This window comes from Capsicum annuum, chromosome 8, assembly GCF_002878395.1.
Source record: "Capsicum annuum cultivar UCD-10X-F1 chromosome 8, UCD10Xv1.1, whole genome shotgun sequence".
NCBI classification, from domain to species: Eukaryota; Viridiplantae; Streptophyta; class Magnoliopsida; order Solanales; family Solanaceae; genus Capsicum; species Capsicum annuum.
This window is the reverse complement of record NC_061118.1, coordinates 74,466,353-74,477,842: the sequence shown is the minus strand read 5'-3', so window position 1 is coordinate 74,477,842 and position 11,490 is coordinate 74,466,353. Positions and strand designations below refer to the sequence as shown.

General features: G+C 37.6%; 1 protein-coding gene across 1 annotated transcript; it reads left to right on the top strand.

Annotated features, from left to right (window-relative positions):
• The first annotated feature begins 1,443 nt into the window (after window positions 1-1,443).
• LOC124886608 lies at window positions 1,444-7,371 on the top strand. The gene is made up of 2 exons (XM_047395453.1): window positions 1,444-1,762; window positions 7,304-7,371. The coding sequence occupies exons 1-2, from the start codon at window positions 1,444-1,446 to the stop codon at window positions 7,369-7,371; spliced, it is 387 nt and encodes a 128-aa protein (XP_047251409.1).
• Window positions 7,372-11,490: the final 4,119 nt, after the last annotated feature.

The following is an 11,490-nucleotide window of genomic DNA, read 5'->3' as shown; positions in this document are numbered from 1 at the left end:
TGGTCTGACTCTTGTGAGAATAGCTTTGAAAGATTGAAGGACAAGTTCACTACTGTGTCTGTTTTGACCCTTCCTGAGGGTACAGAGGGTTTTATTGTGTACTATGATGCATCTCGAGTAGGACTTGGATGTGTACTTATGCAACATGGTAAAATGGTAGCACATGCATCTAGGTAGTTGAAGGTGCACGAGCAAAATTACTCCACCCATGACTTGGAGTTAGCAGCTGTGGTATTTGCACTGAAGATATTCACCGGCTGTGACTTCTGGATTCTGAAGATGTAGGGATTTTTGTGAATGAAATAGATAAATCTTTCCTTTGTGCAGAAGTTAAGGAGAAGAAGGTTTAGGATCCCATCTTGATGTAGATTAAGAAAGATGTGGGTCAACAGAACTAATATCTTCTAAAATTGGTGGTGATGGGATTTTAACATAGCAGGGTAGGTTATGTGTGCCAGATATGGATGGATTGCGAAAATGAATCCTCGATAAGGTATATACTTCGATGTATGTTGCTCACCCAGGCTCTACTATGATGTACCATGATCTTAAAAACATATATTGATGGAATAATATGAATGGTGATGTGGCTGATTTTGTTTCCAAGTGTTAGAATTGCCAACAAGTTAAAGTGGAACATTTGAGGCTAGGTGGTACTTCCCAAGAGATATATTTGCCTATGTGGAAGTGGGATATGATCAATATGGACTTCATAATGGTTTTCTGAGTGCCTAAAACTAGTATGATTCCATTTAGGTAATTGTAGAACGGATGACTAAGTCAGCCCACTTTTTGCCTGTAAGGACTAACTATTCGGGAGATGATTATGCCAAGCTTTACATTGAGGAAATAGTTTGTTTGCATGGGGCACTAGTATCCATTATATCCGATCGAGATACGCAATTTGGTTCATAGTTTTGGAGATCTTTTCAGAAGGGTTTTGGTACCCAAGTGAACTTGAGTACTGTATTCCACCCTTAGATGGATGGGCAAGCTGAACGCACCATTCAGACCCTTGAGGACATGTTGAGGGCTTGTGTAATTTACTTCAAAGATAGTTAGGTTGATCTCTTTCCATTGAAATAGTTTGACTACAATAATAGCTACCATGTCAGCATTAAGATGGCTCCTATTAGGGTACTTTATGAGAGAAAATATAGATCACTGATTAGGTGGTATGATGTGGGTGAAACCCAGTTGTTTTATCCTGACCTTGTTTATCAAGAAATGGAGAAGGTGAAGATCATTAGAGAACGACTTAAGATAGCCCAGAGTCATCAAAAATCCTATGCCAACGTTCGGAAAAGATATTTAGAGTTTGAGATAGATGATTTGGTATTCCTAAAGTTCTCTCCTATGAAGGGGGCCATACGATTTGGGAAGAAAGGGAAGCTTAGTCCTCGTTATATTAGACCATATTGGATTTAAAGGAGAATAGGTGGGATGGCCTATGAATTAGATTTGCCCGCGAGTTTGGCTTCCATTCATCCCGTATTTCATGTGTCCATGTTGAAGAAGTGTATTGGAGATCATTCCTTAGTGTTGCATGTAGAAGAAATCAATGTGAAAAACTTCTTGTCATATGAGGAGAAACCCGTTGTAATCTTGGATCGCCAAGTTAGAAATTTGACGATTAAGGAAATATCTTCGGTCAAGGTGATGTGGAGAAATAAAAAAGCTGAGGAGGCTACTTGGGAGTCAGAAGAATATATGCGTGTGAGGTACCCGACTCTTTTTGAGACCATGTATGATGATTTAGAAGGTATAAATCCTATACTGCTCATTTTCTTTCTTTTAGTCCTTGAAATCATGCTTGATTTATCTCGAGCCATCAATCGGGGATGAATGATCCCAAGGGGGGATAATGTAACACCCCGCATTTTGGGCTAGGACGCAAACTGTTATTTCTACGTATAAATAATCCAGAAACCATAAATCTAATATGAATGTAGTGTGTTAATCAACTATATAGTGTGATAATCTAGTTGAGCATGAATTAAGATCATAGAGGTCTCTTAACTCAAGAATGAATTGAAAGTCTTCCTATCGATTGAGTTTCAGTCAATCATAAATTTTTGTATATATCAAACTAAAGGGCATGTGAGTGTCTTTCCAATGCTACTAATTTTGACTAAATTCGATATCGGGGTAAAAGGTTATGGCTATTTTACAGTGAGCTATCTGAACTGCCAATGTGCGACGAGAAGGCTGATGGACCATCGCACCAGCAATGGACCATCACAACTGAGGCAGTAAGTCTATTTTCTGGCCAAAAAGTGATAATTTGAGGGACGGTCCATCCCTGGGGTGATGGTTCATCGTCCAAACCATCCCGAACCTCCGTTTAGCAATTTAAAGGATTTTTTGGTCTTTTTCACTTTTTTAACACCTAATTACATCAAATCAAAGAAAATAACTCCTCATTCATCCATAATATCAAAATTAGGGTTTTTTTCAAGAATAAAGAATCAAGAACCAATCTCTAAGTTCAAGATTTCCAAGGAATGAATCGAGATTCAAGTTCTTCTCTCTAAACTAATAAATCTAAGGTATGTGGGATTGTCCTAAATCTCATGATAATATCAAATAAGATTTTTTAATAATTATGTAAGTACGTATGCCATTATAAATGGGGTTTTATTTTAAAACAAAAAGCATGCATTGTGATATGGTTTTGAGAAGAATATTGAAAGATCATGGCATTGTTTGCTTATATATCTTAATTGTTGAATTTGTGGACATTTGATTTGAATTTTAAAAGGTGTTATAAGCAAGAGTTCTAAATCCTTTATTCACCATAATAATGTTTATGAACCCAGATAATGCAATTGTTAAATCATTGAAAGCATCAGTTTTAAAACCAATTTTTATCATGAAAAGGTGTGTTGGGCTAATGTTGTACTACTTGGTAAATGTTGAAGTTTCTTGACTATTTCGTGTTAGGGAATCGATATGCATATGTTTGGTGTATGGGAGTCTTGTTGGTGTTCATATAATGACTTGCATAAAACGTCTGGAAGAATAGCCTCAAATGAAAAGAGGAAGAGAATGTTGTGAGTATGATGCACTTTTAGTCTTATATCAAACTTAAAGCTTAAATTGATGTAAGTTAGATGGCTACCTATAGAAAGCACGAGCCAAATGACTCTATACTGGAAATCATGAATGTCCAACACGGGAACTTCGTACCCTGCTATGTGATCTTGTGTACCTAGTACTATGTCATCCAAAATTGGGACCAATGGTTAGGAGCCCTACTTTGTGATCTTGAGCCCAACCACGACATATTGACTTGATTGGGGTTGTGGCACCCTGCTGTGTGATCTTGTGTGTCCTTCCCTCTCTAATACTCTAATCTTGGTAGTAACCGAGACTTGGAAGTTGGTGAAAATATGAAATTTAGGGTGTACAATTTAGCTCAATAGAGCTGCATTTTTGTTGGAAAATCATTATACGATGCCCATGTGTTTTCAAATGATTTTGCATTAAAGTGTTTTATAATAGCTCTCACCTATGTTATATAAAAATTTTATTTTGTTTTTGGATTACTCTACGTACCAGTACAATTGTATTGACCCCCTATATTCTAGGGTTTGAGGCTCAGTCTAGAGGTCCTGCAAAGCCGTAGGGATTTCAGCCAGGAGTTAAGTGTATGTGTAGTTGGTGAGCCTTCTTCATTCTGGAAGGCCTATATCTTTTTGTCATATGTTATTTATTTTGGTTTAAGTTCATTGGGGGCGTTGTCCCAGTTTTAGTTATGATGACTGGTCTTGATGTACTACAAATTTTGCAGACAGATATTAGGTGATGTTGAATGTTTTATTGAATTCTTTGACTTTTCAGTCATATGATGTTATTGACCATGTTTTTGTATGAATCCATTTCCACATTCTCTTTATGATTGTATTAATGTGTGTATGATTGCCTGTTAATAAAGGGGTGCTCAGGTCTTCACAGTTCGGGATGCTCATCACGGTCAGGGCCTTGTTCGGGTTGTGATAGATTGGCTATGGAAAAAACTTGTAAGTTATTATAGGAATGAAGATACCACTATTAATGGCCTTGGTTAGTAATTGGTTAATGCATTTGTTAGTTGCTTGGTAATGGTTTTAATTGGTCAATAATGGCGGGGTGCATAGCAAAGTCATGGAAGGTAGAGATCCCGGCGGGACCAAAACTGGAAAATCATATTTGTCGATGTAAAGTTTGATCTTGGTGATCATGTGCATGATGTTGATGTTTTGGATTTTGACGAAACATTTTGCATCTTTTTCTCAGGAAAATTATGTATTTTTAAGCAACTAAAGTTGTATTTCATAGTGCATTTGAGTGATTTCAGGTTAAGGAGTTAGCTGAAGTAGAAAACTCAGTAAAATAACATAAAAGAGTCACTGACGGTCAAAATGGAAGAACGTCAGTCATGCAACGAACCGCCGGGAGCACTGTCAGAGCTAAACAAAATGTCCCAAGTGAAAGACCCATGTGAAGATCTAATTGGCGGACTGTCAAGTTTGTGGTGGACCGCTAACTTGGACATCAGGCTTAATCACAATGCAGGACTTCAGAAGTCTTAGCGATAGACCGTCAAACTATCGAGTGTCTACCAAGGTAGCCGTCAGGATTAAACAGAACTTGAAATCATAGAGCACTCAACAACGGTCCATATGACAGACCATCAGTCTTTCGACGGGCCATCAGTTAGACCGTCAACTTGAATGCGGTGTTTTCTAAGTGTAAATTTTAAATCTTCTAAACCTGGGAGCATTTAAATACCCATTTAGGATTTTATTGAAAGAGATTTTGAATCTTGGAGATTATTATATTAGTTTTACATCTTTGAAATTCTCTATAATGTAGAAATTTGTGAATCAAACTATATTTGTGGATCTAATCATTCTATTGCTATTGAAGATTCAAGAATTAATTCTTGTAACTTTTGTAAGTGAACTCTGAATTTATTTATGAATAATACAAGTATTCTTTCTCTTTCTTCTATGGGGATGAGTGGCTAAGCTCCCATGATTGGGGTTATGGGAGCCTTGATATGAACAACTGGTATGGGTTATGATTCCAATTGAGTTTCTGTAGCTAATTGATGTTACATAAATCCTTCTTCACTTTAATGACTTTTCTTGGTTGCAAACTTGAAAAGTCAGCCCAAGAACATTACTTGTTCGAATGGAAAAGTGTTTGTTGGGAAAAGAAAAGTTTTACATAGAATCTTGAGGCCTAAACCTTGAGAATAATGGAAAATGCCTTAACAGGATTGACCTACATGAGAAAATGGTTGAATAAGCGATACATTTTTTAAGTTTGAGAGAATTAAAGAATAAACCATCAATTAAAGTTAAGAAACTAATGGGTGAACAATAGAACTCAGCTACTCTTGCAATTGAAGTTATAGATTGGAACTCAAAAGTGATTCACAACCCTAACTACTTAAGCACCTTGGCAACCATAACTCTAGTTTGTTTAATATCATTAAATTTCTACTTGCAGAAAGAATCATTTTTTGGAACAACTCTGTTACAATTATTTATAATATAATTCATAAATCAAAACCCCTTTTATCCAGGAATCTTTAATCAACAGTCTAATAACAATCACAATACTTAGTGACCACGGTATTCCCTATGGGATTCGGCACCCAACCTAGTTGGGTTATATATTTAACAACGACCTCTTACTCTCTCGTAAGAGAGGTTTAATTTGGGTGTAACAAATTTTGGCACCGTTGATAGGGAATACGGTTGTCAATTAAGTTTGTGTTTATTAATTGACCTTTGGTCAAGTTTCCCAAATTTTACTTTTGTTTGCTATTTTTGTTCTGTGTAGGGTAGTTATTAGGTATGCCAAGTACACAGAGATTGGGTGCACCATTATTACTAGTACATCCTTAACCACAGTTAATTGGCAGAATAGCAGACCCCCAAGATGCTGAAAGACTAGCCGCTCTGGCTAGAGCTCAACATAATCAGTAGAATGACGGCCAACCGGTGCGTCATCCTAATCCTGACGATAATGATTTGGGGGATGATGATTTATTGGATCTTGTTAATCCAAGACGTGCAGAGAATGTGGTTGCACCAGTGAATCAGAATGTAAATAGGAATTATCCCTTTAGGGCGAGGCAGGATTGATAACTGGTACAGTTTGATCTAAATAATAATAAAGATGGAATGGATGGATCAGGTGTAACTAAAGATATTATTCCTCCACCTCTAGGACCTGGAGCTAAATTTAATATTACTAGTACAATGATTCAACTCATTTATCTTAAGGGGTTGTTCGGTGGTCTTACAGGAGATGATCCAAACATACATTTGGTGAACTTTGTCACCATCTGCAAGTCTTTTGATAACCCAGGAGTGGGCCAGAATGCCATTCATTTGCGTGTTTTCTTTGTCTCTATCTGGGGAGGCAACACTATGGCTCAATAGGCTGACTCCCGACTCTATCACCAACTAGAGGCATCTAAATGAGGCTTTCCTAGAAAGGTTCTTTCCACCTTCCAAGAAGGTACAGTTGAGAGATGAGATCAGTTACTTCCAGAAACTTTCCACCGAAGTTCTTTAGGAGATCTAGGAGAGGTTTAAGAAAAAGTTGATGCAATGCCTGAATCATAATATGATGGATATTCATTTGATGGAGACTCTTTATAGGGCTTTAAACTCTATTACGAAGCCAGTTGTGGATAATGCTACTGGAGGATCATTTGGGGATCTCACTTTTCCAGAGGCTTCGAAGATGCTTGATCGGATGACCAAACAAAGTAGAGCTTGGCATACCAAGGATTCGATGGTAGCAAGCCCTACTATGTCTGGTGGTATGACTATAAAGAAATACAAGAAAGAGGAAAAACATAACCAGGACATGGCAAACTTGAAGACATAGATGGATTTACTAACTAAGAATCTATTGTCTGTAAAATAGAGAAGGTGAAAGTTGTTGCATCTCAAGGTAAAGCTGACTCTAATTCGGAAGAAGAGGCAAACTATCTAAATAATTATGGGGTTTCCGAGGCAATAGCTAAGGAAATCAAGGTTGAAACTACTACGACAAGGATGGTTACATGGATAGGGATTAAGGGAACTGGAAGAAGAAGAATGATATAAGTATACTATATGTACCACCTGGAAGCAGAGATAATGCTGTAAATAGCTTTGGCAAGATGCCCATAGAGGACATAATAGAGAAATTATTAAAGGGAGTTGAGGCTACCAACTCTGGGGTAACTATAATGAAGAGTAATTTTTCTCCCGTGAGTCAGTTGGTAAACTCACACTGTACTTCTATCAAACAGTTAGAGCAGTAAATAAGTTAACTCTTTGCAGCATTGAATCAGAGGAAGAACGGAACTTTGCCAAGTGATTCAGTTCAGAATCCTTGAAATAATGGCTCTTGCATGGCAATTACCACACAAAGTGGTAAAGTATTACCAGGCCCTTCTGTGGGAAAAGCTGTGAATGAAGAGGTGATTGAAGAGGATGTTGAGCATGAAGAAAGTAATCTAGTAGAGTCTGAGAATTTAGATGGCATTGATATTTCTTATACTCATCAGTAAGTTGATGAGTTAGAAAAAGGGAAAGACAGGGAAGAAGAAACACTGGTGACTACTCTTCCAAAACCATTACCTCTATTTCCTCATAGATTGAAGAATAAGTCTAATGATACAAAGTTTAGTAAATTCATGGCAATGCTAAAGCAGCTGACAGTGAATGTGCCTTTGGTGGAGGCACTTGAGTAGATGCCAGGATATGTTAACTTTATGAAGGATCTTGTGATGAAGAATAGAGAAGTAAGCTATGAATCGAATGATAATCTCCATCATTGTAGCGCTATTTATACAAGATCCTTGGTGTAGAAGAGGCAAACCCAGGAGCATTTACAAGACCTTGTACAATTGGGTCTCTGGATTTTGCTAAGGCCTTATGTGATCTGGGAGCGAGCATCAATCTGATGCTGCTAGCTATTTATAAGAAGTTGGGTTTGGGAGATCCCACACCCACAAACATGTGACTTGTGATGACGAATAGGTCGGTAAAGTGATCTGTTGGTATTTTGTATAATGTGCTAGTGAAGGTGGCTAGTTTTATATTTCTGGCGAATTTAGTTATTCCGAATTGTGCGGTGGACTTTGAGGTGTCCATAATCTTGGGTCGACCTTTTCTCGCAATCGAAGGTGTGCTTATTGATTTGTGAGTTAATGAGCTCTTATTCAGGCCGAATGATGAAGTGGTGTGATTTGATATATGCCAATCTATGAAGCAACATAAAGAGATGAATTTGTTCTTTATTATCGATGTTTATTATGAAGATGAGCAAGAAGTACCAATAGAGGAGAAATTTGTTGTTGAGCCCTTAGCTGCAGTTATAATGAATTTTGATATTGAGGGCATTGAAAAATATGAGAAGATTGTTTGTGCTTTAATGAGAATGGGATCATATTCTTATGCTCCTAAGAAGATTGATCTGGATCTAAACAATTGGCCAACACCGCCAGCTAAGCCATCTATTGAGGAGCCACTGGTATTGGAGTTCAAAGAATTGCCAGGTTATCTCTGATATGTGTTTCTAGGTAGTGGAAACACTTTACCTGTTATCATTACAGCTAATTTAGGTGAGCAACAGGTGGAGGCACTTATTTTTGTGCTTCAGAGATACAAAAGGGCGATAGGATGGACTATGCCGATATTATTAGCATTCCTCCAGGTATTTGTACTCATAAAATTCAATTGGAAGAGGACTGCACCCCAACAATTGAGCATTAATATTTTTTTAACCCGCCTACGCAAGAGTTGGGTAAGAAGGAAATCATTAAATGGCTTGATTCGGGAGATATATACCCCAATTCGGATAGTAGTAGGTAAGTCCCGTATATTGTGTGCCTAAGAAAGGGGGCATAACAGTTGTAGCGAATGAGAATAATGAGTTGATACCACTTAGACCTGTCACTGCATAGAGAGTTTACATAGATTGCCGAAAATTTAACTCATGGATATTGAAGGACCACTTCCCAATGCCTTTCATGGATCAGATGCTTGATCAGTTCGCGGGAAGAGGTTGGTATTATTTCTTGGATGGTTATTCTTGTTATAATTAGATTTCTATAGCACTAGAGGATCAGGAGAAAATGACATTCACCTACCCGTATGTACTTTTGCATTCAAGCGGATACCGTTTGGACTGTGTAATACACCTGATACCTTTCAATGGTGCATGATATCTATTTTTCAGTTATGGTTAAAGACACCTTGGAGGTGCTTATGGATGATTTTTATGTGGTAAGAGAGACTCGTTTGAGCTATGTTTAGTGAATCTGAGTAGGGCCTTGCAACGGTGTGAGGAGTTCAATCTTGTATTTAATTGGGAGAAATACCACTTCATCATGAAGGAGGTATTGTTCTAGGACATAAAATTTCTTCCAAAGGAATTGAGGTCGATCGAGCTAAAGTCGAGGTTCTTGAGAATCTTCCACCTTCCATTTCAGTAAAGAGGGTACGTAGTTTTCTTGGTCATGCAAGCTTTTGTCGGAGGTCTATAAAAGACTTCTCAAAAATTACAAATCCACTTTGCAAACTTTTGGAGAAGAAGGTTAAGTTCAACTTTGATGATGATTACTTGAAGGCATTTGAATGCCTCAAAGAAAAGCTAGTTGACGCACCTATTATTGTTGCATTGGATTGGTCAAAGCCATTTGAGATTATATATGATGCAAATGGTGTTTCACTTGGAGCTGTACTTGGGCAGAAGAGGGATAAGTTGTTTCATCCCATTTACTATGCTAGCAAATCACTGAATGGGGCCTAAAAGAACTATACTGTCACTGAACAGGAACTTCTTACAGTAGTTTATACTTTTGAGAAATTCTGAGCTTATTTGCTAGGAACCAAGGTGGTGGTCCACACTGACCACACACACTTAAGATATTTGATGGTGAAAAAGGATGCAAAGCCAAGGTTGATTAAATGGGTAATGCTACTTCAATATTTTAACTTTGAAGTCAAAGATAGGAAGAGTTGCAAAAACTAAGTTGCAGACCATCTATCTAGGTTAGAAGGGAAGCAAGCAATTGGAGATGAATTTGAAATCAATGATGCATTTCCGAATGAGGAAATCGTTGCTTCTTTTATGGAGAAAATATCTTGGTACGCTGATCTTGTGAACTATGTGGTGAGCGAGGTTATTCCAGAGAATCTTCTTTTCATCAAAGAAAAAAGTTTCTCCATGATGTGAGACATTAATTTTGGGATGAGTCGTATTTGTTTCGACATTGTGCTGACAATATCATAAGGAGATATGTTCCAGAAGTAGATATGTTGAGTATCTTGGAAGCATGTCATGCTTCCCTAGTTGGAGGTCACCATATCCATGACCGTACTGCTAGAAAGGTTCTACAAAGAGGTTACTATTGGCCGACTTTGTTCAAAGATGCTTATGAGTTCGTGAGAAGATGTGACCAATGTCAGAGGCAGGGGACAATCTCCAAGCGCCATGAAATTTCTTTGACAAAAATGATAGAGGTAGAATTATTTGATGTCTGGGGCATCGACTCCATAGGGCTTTTTGTCAGCTCATATGGGATGAAATACATTCTAGTTATTGTTGACTATGTCTCAAAATGGGTTTAAGTTGTTGCTTTGGCTGACAACAAAGGAAAGATAGTAGTTGCGTTCTTAAAAAGAATATTTTCTCTCGATTTAGGGTACCACGCACCATTATAAGTGACGGTGGATCTCACTTTTGCAATCGTGTGTTTCGGGCTGCCTTAGCAAAGTATGGTGTTAAGCAACACAAGGTAGCGAATGTATACCACACACAAACTAGTGGGTAAGTGGAGATTTTGAATAGAGACAAAGCCATACTTTCTAAAACAGTGAATACTAGCAGACAGGACTGGTCTAGGAAGCTTGATGATGCCTTATGGGCATAAAAAATAGCTTTCAAGACACCAATTGGCATGTCAACTATAAGGGAGTATTAGATGATAGAGGCAAGACTATGGGTATGTGTAATATGTTTGTAACTTCTTTGACGAGCGTGATAGTTCTGATTTATATCCATGAAATATAATGAGTGGTGGATTTTCTTGACTGTGAGGGCAACCTGAGTTATACTTAATTTAGCTGATCTCTGTAGATTCTTGCATCCATATTGTGTATATGCACTAATTTTGAATTAATGCCGGTTATGGGTCCTGATATGTTAGGCCATATAATTAGGATAACAAGTCAATGCGTGTGCAAAAACTAGTTCAGTAAGTTGAATACATGTCATTGTATTGTACATATTTGTAATGTGGTGTTGAGTTGCTGGAGGACAAGCAATTATCTTAAGTTGAGGGTTTTGATGTTCCGAATTTTAATGTTCTGAATTTTGATGGAGTATTTTGCAACTTTTCTTGGGAAAATTTTGTGTTTTCAAGTAACTAAAGTTGTATTTAATAGTGAATTTGAGTGATTTCGGGTAAATGAGTTAGCTGAAGGAGAA

Coding starts and splice junctions, on each gene's coding strand:
- LOC124886608 (XM_047395453.1), top strand. CDS start 1,444: ATGGCCTATGAATTAGATTTGCCCGCGAGTTTGGCTTCCATTCATCCC. Junction 1,763..7,303: donor CATGTATGATGATTTAGAAG/GTATAAATCCTA, acceptor TCTATCAAACAG/TTAGAGCAGTAAATAAGTTA.